The sequence below is a fragment of the Triturus cristatus genome, chromosome 4_2 (genome assembly GCF_964204655.1).
Source record: "Triturus cristatus chromosome 4_2, aTriCri1.1, whole genome shotgun sequence".
Classification (NCBI taxonomy): Eukaryota; Metazoa; Chordata; class Amphibia; order Caudata; family Salamandridae; genus Triturus; species Triturus cristatus.
In genome coordinates this window covers 182,933,520-182,950,148 of record NC_140586.1, presented here as the reverse complement: position 1 = coordinate 182,950,148, position 16,629 = coordinate 182,933,520, and the positions used below count along the sequence as shown (strand labels likewise).

The window sequence follows — 16,629 nt, the reverse complement described above, 5'->3', positions numbered from 1 at the left end:
GCTCAACAGCAGGGAAGGTGTTGGGTTGTAAATCCAACACCTTCTGCCCCCTACAGCAAGACGTTGTAGCGACCGCGTTGTAATGGAATGCAATGTGAAGGATGTCTCCCCTTCTGAGTGTGCCAACTAGTCTTTCATGCTCTCTTGCAAAGGAAACTGGGTGCACAATGATATTATCTGGCAGACAATAACCACATATGCATAGAAGCAACAGACCCTCATGGTTTGGACACGTCCACTACAGGCCCTTTCCTAAATCTATAATTGTTGACAAGAAGTGGGTGGCAGACGCCACAAATGTTTCTTTAGTAAAAGAGGCTATAAGGAGCATCGGCATCCCATGACCATTATCATGAGACCTGTCACGTCAAACCCCTCTAGAGATGTGCCCATCTAAAGTGCGTGACTGGTGGTCTCTTCAGCAGCGGAGCCGCTATCTGATTTGACGGTCCGTTTTAACGCTGACGTTAGTTCTCCAAACTTATAGAAACAATTTCTGAAAGTCCAATCAAACATTATTTATTTTTGATGATATAACAGGAATCTCTTGGTAACAATTTCCTGTAAACAAAAGAGAGATATGCTTTCCTGTTGCTTTGAGCTTGGATAGGATGCCTGCTAAATGCCAAGCAGATGCATCTAGGTGATGGCGGAATGGTAATGGTATAAGAGCGTAGCACTGGAGGTCAACACAACTACTTTGAATCGAGGCCTGGTGCTTCCTAGATGTTTTTCTTGCCCCGGTCACAAGGACCAATTGCTAATACCCTTTGGTTCATTGGTACTTTGTAAATTCGGTAGTAATGTAATTGTATCTTTGTGTGTTCCTATGCTTTCTAAGACAGCAATTCTTCCAGTCATAGGACAGCATTCTCATTGGCCCGATTTCAAGCTTGATGTCTTGGGTGGATGGAAAAACTCAGTCTGCTCTTGAAGTTGCTGTTCTATGATCTAAGGCAGCTTTGGTGACTTCTGATTCCGGATCTGGATGTGTTATCCCCTCTTGAAAGGCCGGTCTCAGAGGTAGTAGGGTACCTACCCTAGTCCTGTGGCTATCATCTATTTCCTCCTCCCCTATTGGCATCCATGGGTTGCCTAACTTATGATCTGAGTGCACGTACAACTTGGGAAATAACAGAAGCTTGGAGATAAGATGTTCAATCAAAGTTGATTGACACTTCAAACCTCTGCAATTCCCCTCACCTCTTGCTTCACTTTGGCAGAGCATTTTGTACACTCTGTTGTCCCTCTACTGGTGCACTGTTCAACAGTGAACAATACAGAGGTAAGTATGCAAATGCCAACACACTGTGTGATGTGGAACTAAAGCAAGAATACTCTGGAACACTGAAGATGAGCTGTAATATTGAGATCTAATGCAGACACTCTTCTGAACAGGAGTTACTCTAATCACATTGCACCTACCGTGTACAAACTGCTCACCCTCACTTGTAATTACACTACAGTCACACTGTACAACATATTCATCTACAATGGATTTATCCTCAAATTGGAAAATACTAATACCTTAGAATATAAACGCTTGCACTGATATTAGTTTGTAATAACAATGCAGACTTACCAAGCATTTTACTTAACTACACTGGGGTTACTCATTACTTACCCTGTAGTTGTACAGTACAAAATACTTAACTACATTGCAGTTACTCTGTATTAACACTGCACTGTTTACTCACCTATATATGAGTTACTCTTTAATTACACTTCGGTCACACTGTAAAAAATAATTTAACATACAGGTAGGTTACTCATAAATTAATTGCTGTCACACTGTACAGTATACTCACCGCCATCGATGTTACTCTGGAACTGCAGTACATTACATACTTGCCTACTTGCATAATTCCAATGCAATCACACTGCAGTCGGTTTCTTGGGTTTTGGTTCAGGGTGGGTCTGGCAGTTCGGGTTGGACTAATCATGTTGGAGCAGGGAGAAGACTGATTTGCACATGGCTGGGTCCAAACTGAGGTGGCGTGGTTGGGAAAAGAACAAAGGGCTGGAACGTTACCCAAGCGATTGCCAGTGGTTGCACAAATCGCAAGTGTTCCTCTCGTCACCTTTTGTGTTTGTGATGATACCCAATATATTCAAATAACACTCGGATTTACTCTGAAATTACTCTGCTGTCCCACCACACAGCATACTACTCTGATGTTTCTCTACACTCACCTACACTAATATTACTTTGCAATTACACAGCACTCACCTACCCTGGTGTCAGTAAATACAATTTAGTCACATTGCGAAACCTAGTCGCCTGCAATGGCGTTACTCGGTCATTAAACTGCAATCACATATAACAATATAGCCTTCAGTGGAGTTGTGCTGCTTTCACTGCAGATCGCCTATACAAGACATGGACACACTGGAGGTACCCGTCATTACAGTACAGTTGAAATGTAGAATACATGCAGCTTCACCTGGCTTACTCTCTACTTGCACTGTCGCCAACCTTTACAATATTCTCACCAGCACTGGGGTCACACTGTACAACAAAATCACCTACAGTGAAGTTGTTTTAATAATCAGAAGATGAGGCTGCCATAGTATAAAAGAAGATTTATTACGATACAACCCTAAGGACATAACAAATGAAGCGTCCGCTTTCCTCCCAGCTCGGCCAGATCTCCTCTCAATTCCACACTCTAGAACCTAGAGAAGATCTTGCACGAACACCAAAACATGCTACATGGACATGAAAGAATATAACACATCCCCCCTTCCCAAAATAACCAAAGAAAAATAAAATAAAAACAACAACAAAAATAAATGGAACAACATATATATACTAGGTACAATAATAGTCTTTATGCCAATTAGGCTTACAAATAATGCGACCAGATAATCTTCTGATTCCCGGGTTATGTGTGACTAGTGAGTCAGCCACAATTTTCTTTTTCACAACAGGTAGATTAGAATCATTAGCATTCGGAATACTAATGCTGCATTTCTTATTTAACCAGATATTGCGTTCAAGATCATTGCATAAAGTTACTTTCCTTAGATTCCACCTCTGTCCATCACTCAACCATACACAATTGCCACTAACTTTCAACACTTCTTTAGGTTTGGACCACCTGGATGAACCCATTTTAGGAATGCCCTCTAGCGAAGTTCTCACCCAATCTCCAATTTTGAACTCACAAGTACGACCTTTAATTCTGTCATTCTGAGCATACTTGCATTGGTAGTCACTTACCCAATGCTCCAGAACTTCCCTAGGAACCAACCTCGAGGTTGCCCTATGCATCCATGCTGGTGTGACTTTACTACACGCCATTCTGCCCTTGAGAAGACTGAAAGGAGTTTCTCGAGTGGCAGAATGAGGTGTGTTACGGTAGTTCCATAACATTTTCTTGACAGAAGACTTGCAATCCACACCCTCCGTTTCAGCCAACTGTATACATTCTTTCAATACACGGTTGAACCTTTCAATCATTCCATTTACCCTTGGATTGTAAACAGCTGTAGTATTCTGTCTCACACCATGCTCCTTCAGATATTCTTGAAATTCATTAGCCAAGAACTGTGGACCATTGTCTGTGGTGATGCTTTCAGGATAACATTCCCTATGAAAACTTTCGCGCCAGAACATGCTACATGGACATGAAAGAATATAACACGTAGCAATCACATTATACACTATATTCAGCTGTACTGAGATTAAACAGAACACTTTTGTGGGCCACCAGTTTTAGAAGGCTGGTGTACCCTTCCGCGCCTCAGACAGAAGCAGGCCTTCAACTTACCTCAGTGCTACAAGTTCTCTCCTATTTTGCCTCGACCTTTCCATGCCTTATTTTTGACCAAACACTTATTAAAGTACTGTTGACTTTTTCAGGTCTCTATGGTAAATCGCTCGTATTTCCAGAGGCAACCAACAACAGCTACGTCATCCTTACCCCGGAAAAAATGATACCACTTTGGGCGTTCACGCTGTGCATGCGCATCTCGACGTCACTACCGCCCAAGGGGCGCGAGATCCTCCTGTTCGCCTACAGGTCCCTGTTCTATGCGCTCAACCTCAATCGGGAGAAGAATGGCCGCCTGGGCTTCTACCTGAGCGGCCCAGGTGTATACTTCCAGATCCCCCGGCTGGGGCTCAAGTGGACACACCTCTGCCTGACGTGGGACTCTCGGCGCAGCCGCGTTCAAGCCTTCGTGAACGGCATGCCAACCAGGCCTCGCCGCTACAGCAATGGCCGCCGCATTAACCCTGGGGGTATTTTTATGCTGGGGCAAGACCCGGACTCAGTCAGGGGCATTTTCTATGCAAATTCAAGCTTCGTAGGAGAAATCAAGGACCTGTACATGTGGAACAGGAAGTTGCATAAAGGCATCATCGCGCGTGTGTTCTTTGGAGATCACATCCCGGAAGGCAACGTCCTCGACTGGAGGTCCCTGTCGTACAAGATTCAAGGGAACGTGAAAGTTAAAGAGAGTAAAAAGAGTGAATAATTAGGTGCAATATGTGATAGTCAGCTGAACAGGCTAGTAAGCACGCATATAGATTGATAGTTGGTGATCTCTTTCTGTCAGTTCTTTTAGGACTAAAAGATAACCAAGAAACCGGAAATAAATGAATCCATCCTTAGAAGTATGCTTTTCTTTTCTCAGTGTCATGAGAGTGGATCTAAATTGACTTTTATCAGAGGCTGCTGTAATCCACATGTTGGATGCCACACTTATAGCGTGTACGCATAATCACTGTTGTTCTATGAAGACCTTGTGCACCACCCTCAGTGCCAAGATAAATCCACAGATGTCCATTGAAGCCCTTGTGTGCAATCCTAAGTGCTAAGATAATCAACCAGCTGTGCAATTAGAACCTGATGTGCCACAGTCAGTGCAAGGGGATACGTGTTAATATTCAACCCTGACTTGTGATGTCACCCTGTGCTAGGATATACTCACTGCTGCCACAGCCAGACCTGGGATGTCACTTCAGAGCTAGGCTATACCCACTACTGTCTGATATATATACACACACACAGACTCTGCGGTCAGGGTGAAGATGTGGAGGGCCACTGTTATGGTGCCAATATATAAACTCTGCTCCCACAGTGCAGACATCAGATGCCCTCGTTTTCAGGATATATTAACTGCTGTCCTATGCAAACCGTTGGGTGCCCCCTCGCTCAGTGCTAGGCTATGCACAGCTGTTCAGTGCATACGTGGGGGCCACAGTTATGGTACTGAGATACTCCGACTGCGGTGCCACAGTGATATATGTCACCGCTCGTGTTAGGATATACACATGGTTTTGCAAGATCTTTTAGGGTATTAGCACTGCTGACTTGGTGCCAAGACCGTACACTGATGTCTAGTGCAGAACTGTGGTGTAATCATTAGTCCAAAGGTATAAATACTGTTGCCTCATTCAGAGCTAGGAGGACCATAATAAGTGCAAGGCTTTACCTTCAGCCGTCACAGGCAGACCTGGTATACCAACCATGAGAGTTTGTTAAAAGGTTTTGTATATAAGCATGTTTAATGAGGTGGTGGTTCAAAAAGTTGTTTTGAGTTACCCAATTGGTACAGGGTTCCAAAGTTTATGACATATGTTAAGGAACGTAAAAAATACATTGAAAAGATGCATGGCAAAATAAATTTGTGGCAAAAGGAACAAATGATGGGCGGAATGGTTAGGAATGCAAACATTCACCCCCAGTCACAATGATCTGGGTTTAATCCATTGTTTTTTTAGGTCACCATGCAGCCCCAGTTTAGACCTAGCAATATGCAAATAAGTCTTGACCCTGCGCCTCATGGAAACAGACCAGCCCAAACTGCCAATACAGGTCCTCCCTGGACCAGAAACAAGCATCCTGGGGCTGTTTTCAGGGTATCACCCCTCATCCGCCAGGCTAGGTGAATCAAAGGAGAATTTAATTTGTATCGGTAAGGTAACTCTTTGTGTGTTTGACCCATGAGAGCTATGCATGTTCCCATCTGGTGTGCCACCCGCTGGAGCTGCATCAGTGCCAACAAAGACATTGCTGTTCTGGTGCACCTGTGGGGGGCATATATATGATGCTAAGATATGGAGAATGCTACAGTGTGGCCTGCCACCACCAGTCCTGGGATATACTCACTCCAGCCCATTGCAGATCTATGGTAAGTATTTATAGGGAAATGTAGATTTACTACTAATAGTATATCGAAGTGTAAGGATACTCCTTGGATCTCAAGGTGACCCCACTGATAACAAACATTGGTAAAACAAATAGAGCTTGCTACAATGTGCTAACAAATGCCTCAAAATCAGGGATCCTATAACTGATTCCAACCCACAGCTATTATTTGTGACGGAAACCTGCCGCAGTGACGATTCACCATCCATTTTCCATGCAGCCATTCTTGTTGGGTACAAGACACTCCATACAACTCATCCAGCAAAAAATGCCAGAGTCTTGCTACAGGAGTCAGTGAATACTGCGGACCTTAAATGTGGGTCACTGTTCATTCAATGCTCCCTTTCACTGAACTTAAACTTGTAGGTTCTTCCTAAACTACAGACTCGAATATACAACCCTCCATTTGCGGAAGCATTCCTGCGCTTCATCATTAGGCTACGTTCAGACACTCAAACCATTGCATACTTGAGGATGTGAACACCTGGTCTGATGAGCCAAGTCATATCAAGCAGATAGGATTATAAAGTCAGTCAGTCAGAGTCAAAAAAGCTTTATTTCGACCGTATGGTCATAAAAGCACATAAGAAAAAGACAATACAATAGATTTTATATATCATAGGAGAAATATTAAAATATGTCATCATACAGTTTATATACATTGGTGCTATATTAAAAGATGATACGAATCTGGTTTGTGGAGAATTTTCTAATTCATTCTTGGATGCGCTCTCTCGCAGCATCACTCAATGCTAAACTTGGGTACAAGACAATAATCATCAAGGGATGAGTGTTCTACCTTAAGTGCAGGGGGATTAAAATATTGTATATTAAAACAAATAGCCGATTCATTGCTATATATAAGGCTCCTAACAAATGTTAAAAAACTTTTGACTTATCTAGTAGATGGTTGTAACAATGTTAAAAAATGCATTAAAAGGGGTAATATAAAACATTTTGAAATAAAGAAAGAGCAAAACCGAGGGGAGAAAATTTGCGATAACAGTAATCATACGGTAGATATGTGCAAACATGGCATAGCAGCGTATATAGAGGGTGCTGGATGCTAGGGTTTTCCTACAATAGTTTTCTTTAAAATTGCTCTGCGAATGCACCACATCGAGTAGAGAAACCTAGAAGTGGCGAACACAATAAGTGTGTCCGTTTCATACTTGAGGAGCCTGTAGGCCTCAGTGCAGTATCTGATCCCCAAGTTTCTACAGAGTTGCAACACCCACTTAGACCTTGGCCTTCCATATGCGGGCAAAAGAAAAGGACATGTAGTTCAGTTTCTTCAACTTGGTTACACCCTGGGCAATCAAGTTTGAGGGCTCCCTGCCAGTTGTTAGTAAATGCTCGGAGCGGGAGCACCCCGTGTCTAAATTGAAGAAAAAGTTTCTTTGCCAATAATGGTTGGATATGATCAAGTGCCGGTTCTGTCCTGTATTGCTGCTTGATGTCCAGAAACCTGGAAGTCAGGCTACTTGGTTTGGTCCCTTGACATAGTAGGGCCATTTTATGTTTTCTGTGGGAGTCGAGTAGTGCCTTTTTGGAGATTGTGGGACAGGTCTCTTCTGGTGTGGTCCACATATTTGCCCTCCGTACTGCCTGACAGGAATTCCTGATGTAAGCTAGCCAGGGGAGTTTCCCTGCACCAAGAAGGGTCATGACATCCTTCAACTCCTCTTTATAGTCAGCTAGTTCAGGTGTACTCCACAGGCGACGCCAGTATAGGAGAAGTATAGAGGAAACTACATCGGCTATGGGGCCAATCCCTAAGTCCATTCTGAGCAGTGTTAATGGGGTACTCATAGGGAGGCCCAGCAGTTGCCTAAGAAATAAGTTCTCTGGCATGGATAGGGAAGTGGATGGACAATGGCCCCATAATTCTGCCCCGTACAATGAAGCTCCCCTGGCCTACGTTTTGTAGATTTCTACTGGTGGACCTATCACTTTATGGGTGCAATTTTTGGTTATTTTTAGAATGCCCCCTGTGGACTGAGTCAATTTTAGACTAGCCTTCTTTATTTGTGCCCCCAGTCCATTTTTTTGGTGAGTGCGATCCCTAGGTAATCAAAAATGGACACCCTATCTAGAGCCCTTCCATCTAGTTGGGGATGTGGGCAATTTGTAGTGTTAGCATTAAAAACCATATACTTGGTTTTTTGGAGGTTGATCTCCAGTCCCCTCTTCTTGCAAAAGAAACTAAATACCTCAAGTACCCTCTGCATGCCCATGGGCGATTTAGAAAGTAGGAGCGTGTCATCCGCAAACATAAGTGCTGGAATTTTGGGATTCGCCAGCCTTGGAGAGTCAATGTCTTTACCAGCTAACAAAGTTTCAATTAAGCCTTTTAGGAACAGAGAGAAGAGTCTTGGGGCCAAGACACATCCCTGTTGCACCCCTTTCTCTACAGGGAAAGGGGTGGAAAATTCACAGTTTCTACCATATCTAATTCTCGCATAGTTGTCTTGGTGCAAGCGTTTCAGCTGGTGACAAAGATATTCGGGTACTCCCATGTCGAGAAGGGTGCCCCATAGCTGATCACGCTGCACCAAGTCAAACGCAGATTTAAGATCCACAAATGTGAGATAGAGGTTGCCACCCTCTAAAACCACAGTTTTCCAATGGATAGGTTGTAATCTAAAGATCTGGTCAATAGTGGAGGCCCTGGCCCTGAATCCTGCTTGTAAAGGCATTAATATGTTATTTTCCTCTATCCAAGATTGCAGGCGCTCCAGAAGTACGCGAGCAAAGATTTTTTGAGTGACGTCTATAAGGCTTATGGGGCGATAATTTGCTGGATTAAGTGGAGAGCCCTTTTTATAAATGGGGATCATTTCGGCTCCGGCCCAAGTGGGGGGCAACGCCATACCTTGTAAAACGGCATTAAATAATAACCGTAGGTAGGGTGCCCAGACTACGGGTTCGGATCGGAATAGGTCCCCAGGTATCCTATCCAACCCAGGGCTTTTGCTGGGAGTAAATTACCCAATGCCCCTGTGATCTCCTTCATTGTACAAGGGGGAGCATCTAAATTTGAGGCGTTCGCATCTGGGGTGGGTGATTTTACCCTGTCCTCTCCCTCTTCCTCTGCGGGCCTTGAATATAGAGATTTAAAATGAGTTCTCCAAACTTCTTCCCCTAGGTTTGGTCCTATAGCCGATTGGCCTTCGGATTTCCCCGTTGTGACTAAGTTCCAGAAGGCTCTCATGTCGTGATTGTCTAATGCTGTTTATATTGCGTCCCATTTTTCATTTTCCCAGTTAGTTTTTGCTCCAGTTATAGTTTTTTTATATTGATCCCTGGCTTCCTTGATTAGCAATCTATCGTTCGTTCTGATAGAGTTTAATAGGGCTTGCTTGGCTACCCTACATGTTTTATTTTACCATGGGTGCCTTGGTTTAAATTTTGACCTGGGCCTGTTACGATGATAAAATAAATCTGCCAATGTAGAGTACAGGTCCTGGTGATTTTTTTGCCAGTATGGATTGAGATGCTGTTATGATCACTCTAATGGCGAAAGACGACCTTAAAATCAATAACCCTATGCCAAAGGCTGACATCTTCCAAAATGTAGTCTAGAATTGATGCCTGCCCGAGTCTATTGAAAGTAGAATTCCCGGGACTTTCGGATGGGAATAAGCCATTACAAGCCCTTAATGAGTGACTAAGTGTGACTGCATTCAGTTGTAATACTAGAGGGGTCCATGCCCGTGTTGGTTGGATGTTAGGTTCTGGGATTGACCATATAGAGTCCTCCGCGCTTGTAATGCTAGTGGATAAGCCGTTCAAGGGCTCAAATTGACAATTGAGATCCCCTCCAATAACTATCAGACAACTATCCGGTAGGGTGGGGAGGAATGAGGAGAGGTAATTGAGCGTGTGGGACGATTGTCCATAGCTTACTGGCCGTGAGTAGACATTAATTATTGCAATCCTCATGCAATTGTGAAAGGAAAGAAGAATACACAGGATTTCGGGGGACTGGGTCTCTATCTGTTTAACATTGCATCCCAAGTATACACCTACCCAGGTGCATAGACCCCCCCCCCCGAGGTTCTCCCCCTGGCCCCCTGAACTGCTGGAGTGCAATACGTCACATATCCCACTCTAAATAAATCTGTCTTTGACTATGTTTCCTGGAACAGGCATAACTCATGTTGGTCTACAAATGCCCCCCAATCTAAGAAGTCCAATTTCGAGTTAAGGCCTGCTATGTTCCAGGATATGATCCGGGTACTTTGTGGTTCCACTGTATTAACTGGGGAGGCTTGAGTGGTAGCCCTTTCCTCTGATGGAACTTGATGTGTGTCTTTGTGTCCTACCCTTCCCTTTTGGCTACTTTCATTAGCCTGATTTGAAGTACTAGAGGGGGTGGAAGTATGAGTAAAAACACTATCCTCACAGAGCTTCTCCAAGACTATTTTTTCCCTCTCTTGTCCCTTCTTTTGTGGGAGGCCAACCAGGTGCATGTTACCCGTTTAGGCCTCTTTGTTATTAGTGGGCCATTTATTAGAGTAGTTCAGTCAATCTACCAGATCCAGGGAGCTAAATCTATTATTAACAGGTATATTATACATTATTGTTTTTGGGCGTTCCCATCCTGTTTTTGGCCTGGCACCGTTTTGATCGTTCGCCCCCCAACCCTTAGCCATGTTTCTCTCTTTGTCTTGCATATGTCTGGGGGTATAGAAATATCCCAGGGGCAAGGAGAGAATATTCCCATTCTCCCTTAGATGACCCCAGTCTAAGATGTGTTGAACAGCCCAGACATCCCTAAAATTGATCACAACACAATCCCCAGATATGTCATTTCGCCTCCACCCCAGCCAGCTTACACTACGAGTGAGTAAAATTTCACTTTGGTCTTGATAGGGAAGAGGCCTATATTTGTTTAACCAATGAATGCATTTATTTTTAAGTTCTGAGTGTTTCTCCCCTGGGCCTCTTTCCAGCTCAGGTACTCCAGCTAAAACAATGACGTATGGAGTAGAGGCTGGGGGCAAATCAATGCGTGGTAGTACGGGTTTGGTTTCTCTTAATTTAGTGTATGAGGGGGTCCTATTAGCATCTTGGTCATTTTGGACTTGTTGTTGGTCCGAGGGGCCTGATGTAATTGGTATGTGCCTGTTTAGAAGTTCGGGGGGGGCACAGTGGAGGGGCCTCAGTTGGGGGTTAGCTAAATCACTGCTCTGTGGGGCGGGCAATCTAGGAGTGGGAACTACATCCTTTCGCACAATTGTGTTAGACCCTACAGGGAGAGGTAAATCCTCGAGAATGGCTGGTATTACCTTGCTTTGGTGCAGGACCTGCTCAGGAGAGGGGGGGGGGCGTTTGTAGACTCGATTTTGTTAAAAATAGCTTCAACTTTGCCCACCCAATGGTCCATCAAATATGATAGATTATCAATACGTGTTGTTAGAGCATCGAGTTCAGATTTTATAGTCAAAGTAAAGTGGGCTTTGAATTCCATTACCAGATTAGACACCCATGACGGGTGCTCCAAAGTCTTCTGCAACAGCTCGTCTGCTTCTTGTCCCTCCAGGGGCTGGCTTGATGACATGTCGGGGGCTTGTTTATTCTGCCTTGCTCCCTTGTTTATAACATGTTTCCTTTTCCCTCCTTTCTTCTTTGCGCCACCTCCCAGGAGGATCTGAGGGGCACTACCAGGACCTGTCTTGACTCGTGCATATGAGGGCTCTGGGTCTAGAGTCACATTTGGTGTTAAAGATAGAGAGCGGAGTCCCTGGCTCCGTTGGAGTTGGACTCGGGACGAGAATCGGAGTTAGAGAGAGTCGTCTCTCAGTGTGCTCGATTTCATTGGACACTGCTCCAATTGCCCGCTGCCGCATTTTATCGATTGCGGTCGGTTGAGCAGTTAGAGGAGCCGATGGGACTTTCTGCCTGGTAGCGGGGCCTTTCACCTGGGGGGGTACGTTTTCCCATGACTCGTTTTAAACCAGTCGCCTGCGGTGGAATAAGTCTTATTGGCTTTCAGGAATGTAACAGACAATGGACAATTGTGAGAGCACTAACCTTGGGATTGCCTGCAGAGTTCTCTCATTCCCTCTATCAATAGTCCATGTGTGGAGCCAAGGGGGGTGCCCCAGCCTCGTCCGGTCTAGGATGGGTGCAGATGGGCCCGCCCTTGGCCCGGGCACGCCCGCACTGCGGGAGCCGCAATTTCAGCACCTCCAGGCGCAGCAGCCATCGTCAGGGCCTCCAGGCGCGAAGCAAAGCAGGCTGGGGATTGGAGTCCCCCTCTGTGGATGGCGGCGACCCCGGCAGCAAAGGTGAGCGGTGCCCGCGCTGCGGAGCTGCAATTTCAATTTAAGCGCCTCCGGGTACAGCAGCTGTCGTCAGCGCCTCCAAGCGTGAAGCAAAGCAGGCTGGGGATTGGAGTCCCCCTCTGTGGATGGCGACGACTCCGGCAGTAAAGGTGAGTGGTTTTTGAAAGAATAAACCTGCTGCAAGCACTTTTTTGTTCTTTGGAACCAATTGTGGGTGGCAGATTTCACCCTTCCCTTCGAATAGCTTGACACAGTACACATCCAGGGAAAATCACCTTGTTCATACTGCATACCTTTTCGCATTAAAAGTGGTGTATCACACATCAAAGCCAAAGTGTAGAAAATATTTCTCGCTCGGTTTCCATTAATCAGCGTGCAGAGGGGCCTTCCAGCTGCCAGAGCGCGTGCATGATGTAATGAGGAAAGGCTGATTGAATCCTCACATCAGTAGGTTCAACAATTCACCCCGTAAAAGCTCCACCTTTTCCTCGTCCTCCGATTCTGCCACCTCATGTGCCTCGGGTATACTCAGTAACCCTACTGTGAAGGCAGCTTGAGCCAGCAGTCTCTGGTCAGCCCAGACCACGGGTTGCTGCTGTCTCTCCTCTCTGGGCCTATAAAGGTGTGAGAGGATTGGTAACTACATTCTACACCCCACACTACTACAGAGAAGTAATGGACATCAGAGATCACAGGGAGGGATTTGTGGCAATTTATATAATGCAGATACTGACACACAGGATGTAGAGCACCACTCGGGAGGGTCGTTGACCAACAGCTTTAGTGAGAGACAGAAAAGGAAGGAAACACACAAGAGTACCTGACGAAGTCAATCAATCAATCAATCACTGCATTTGTAAAGCGCGCTACATACCCGAGAGGGTCTCAATGCTGAAGTCAAAGCATCAAAGGCGCAGAAACACATCGGCTGCGTTTCTACACATACATGCACAGATATTCCTTCCAGCTGCTATTGAGTCACTTCTTCCCAATGGGAAAGAGCAGACACCAATGCAGCTTCTTCTATTCAGGGTCACAGGGCAAGAGGCAATAGTTCTGCAAAAGAGAACTTGACAAAAACACTCGCCAGCCCAAGGCTACACTCGACTTACGTCTTCAAACTGCAAGCAGTTCAATGATCCCTAGACTGCTGGTGTCTTTCTATTTTTCAGTACCCTATACTCGTGGGGTACTTACCCTGTACCTAGTCGCAAAGCCGAGGACTTGTTCCTTAATTTCAATGAAAGATATTATTAACAGTTAACCTGCTTTTTATTAAACTAGTTGGAACACTAGAAACTCACCACATACCCGGTAAGTAATGGAATACACATGGAAGACTCTGGAGTTACACTGTGAAAAGTTGTAGTTACTGTGCAATTACCATGCAGATCCACTGAGCTGTACTACACGAGAATTTGTAGGGTGGATCTACAAAAGAGTTACTCTGTTCGAAAGTGTTCCCTACCCCAGCGCAGATGTGCTCTCCCTTGCAGATGTCACCACGCAGAATTTTCACCCACATTCCAAAGAGGACTCAAAATCATCCACGTGCAAAGACTATGTTTCAAGGACAAAGTGTGCTTCTAGTGGGCACTTTACCGCCCAATAAGACGAAAATAAAAGAGAATTATGAAAGGAAAATGTTTCCTCAACTGAGATCACAGAGTCTGCAGAATATTTCCCATTTCTCAAAGCTTTCTGTAGTAGTATGGTAAATAATACAATGAAAGTAGTCCTCAAAAGGATTGGCATTCACTAGTTGCTTCTGTATACCCACCACCAGGAGAGGAGAGTGTTTTTTCTGTTCAATGATCATAATTTGTTTTATTTGGCACCAAAGAGTATTTTTGCCTCCTTTTTGTGACCTTTTCTTAGGCTTGTTTTGCCGCTTTTAATACTGTGAATGGGGGTGGTTTCTCAGATAGTAAAACAGAGTTTTATTGGTCGGAAGAGGTTTAATCCTGTGCATGGAAGATAATCTACTGGACTTCCCTACACTTGCAGCAGAACCAATGCCTGTGCTCATCTGCCTTCTTGCAACAGCCAAGTTGCAAAACGATTTTTTGGCGCTTCCTCCTTACCTTCTGATCCACCATCAATGTGAAATAACAACTATCCTTTGGCCATGAGCGGGTCAACTAATTTTCTTGTTTTCTTGCAACGGAAACCAGGTGGACGCAGATATCATGTACTGGACAATTCCCATTCCTGCAGAGAAACATCAAATTCCCATGGTTCAAATATTTCCTTGACACTTTCTTTTCACACGCACATTCTGAAATCTGAACTTGTGGTTAGGGAGTGGGCCAGGGGAACCAAAAACTACTCTCCAGAGCACATAGTCCTCCTAGTCCAAGAAGCTTACTCCATAAAAAAGGAGGGCATCTGCAACCCTTGAAACCTTTTTTTGAAAACTGCCATTAAATAGCCTGTTCAGCAGCTCCTAGCCACTGTATGATGTGATGGTCTGTTTCAACTGTGGATTTAGTTACACAGACCTATAGAAACAATTCCTCAAGGTCCAAACAATTAGAAGTCTTTCTAGTTTGTGGCATAGATGGCTTCTTTCATAGAAATTTCCTAGAAAAGTAACAATAGAAAGAGCTTTCTTATTCATTTGTACTGGGATAGGACATGCCTGAGACTCCACCAGCTGCATTTTCTTCAGGGCAAAATGGTATGGGTGGTAATAGTATAGCAGTGCAGCAATGGAGGACAACATGACTGCTTTGAACAGAGACCAGTGGCTTTGTAAATACCCCCCGGCACCCAGGACCACTTGTCAATACTCTGTGGTCAGACCTCTAGTGCAGTAGCGGCTCGTGGAGGGAGTTCGGTGGGGCAGTGAGGCGGGGCAGTGAGGCGGGGCGGGGGAGGGGCAGGGTGGGGAAATGTAAACACCGGAATATGGATGAACGGAGGTAGGTACACATTTAAATTAATGAAACTAATTCCTTTGCGCGCGCTGCATCGCATTTTGCGATGCAGCGTGCGCAACGAAATTCGTTTTATTAATTTAAATGTGTACTTACCTCCGTTCATCCATTAACGGGGCTTACATTTCCCCACCCTGCCCCGCCTCACTGCCCCACCGAACCTCCTCCACGAGCCGCTACTGCTCTAGTGGTTATAAATTCTGTGGTATCAAAGCAGTCTTCCTTACCTTGGTTGATTTAAATGGAGGTTGGGTAGAAGATGCACTGAGGACAGGATGCACATTGCATCGGTTAGCCAGACAGAATTATTTTAAATCATGATGAAGTCTTGACTCATTCTCCCTTGTGCCTTTTCTCAATCTTGCACTTTTTCTTTCTCACGCTGATTCAGAGCCTCGCTTGTTTCTTGGGGAGCAGCCTATAAACGGAGTAGTTTAGATTCACTTTTCGCAGTAAAACACAGCTTCTCAAACTGGTTTCAAATTATATGCAAGTTATCTTCATAAAACATATACCACTAACCGCTGCACCTGAAGCCAACCCAAAACCGAATATTAAAATTGATCGCTCTACTTGGAGAAGTGTGGCTCACTGGTTAGAGGAGGCAGACCTGGAAGCAGAGGTCAGCCCGGGACCAGGGTTCAATTCCCGGCTTGGCTGGGTCTTGAGTCCATAAATGTCCATGGACTTGATAATTCTTGCTCCAGTGCATACTCGACTCATGGGTTCACACTCTGTGACTCTGGGCAATAGCTTGCTTAATCTCCACATGGGCCCCTCGCGGCGGGATGCCTGGCTTTCACCTTGTGGATGCCATGCCGGGTAATCTCACAGGGGAATACCAGGATGGGTTCCCTAAGCAAGCGCTTAGAGACCGCTTGGTGATTTGCGCTATATAAATTCCTGCACATTTACTTACCATTCGTTAGGCATTCACTGCTCAAGATGATCTTCAAACTCCATATCTCTTTGCTGCAGCGGTCACTGATAATGCAATGGTATCTTCCTGTGATCTCATGTTTGTCCGGGACATTTTTTTTTTGTGTGTGCATATTTATATAGCGCAAACTAGACCCGAAGATATTGGAGCACATTCAGGCACGGGTTGATTACGTGATTTGCCCAGAATCACAGGATGTGGACGCAACCTCGAGGCTCGAACCCTGGTTTCCTGCACCAGAGTCGGCAGTTTAAGCCGACGGACCACATCCTCTCCCCCAAGTAGTCCTTCCAGTCCTT

General features: G+C 44.9%; 1 protein-coding gene across 4 annotated transcripts in view; it reads left to right on the top strand.

Moving 5' to 3' along the window:
- LOC146833312 (pentraxin fusion protein-like) overlaps nt 1-16,629 on the top strand; it is a 213,326-nt gene that overhangs the window by 188,328 nt on the left and 8,369 nt on the right. For 2 of the 4 annotated variants that reach the window (XM_085601032.1, XM_085601029.1), the window contains one exon: nt 3,866-4,621. The exons of the other annotated variants lie outside the window; for them this stretch is intronic. In XM_085601032.1, coding sequence (XP_085457158.1) covers nt 3,866-4,482 — 617 coding nt within the window. In that variant the 3' untranslated portion in view covers nt 4,483-4,621. Of the gene's footprint in view, nt 1-3,865; nt 4,622-16,629 lie in introns of those variants that run through there. 4 annotated transcript variants of the gene reach the window in all.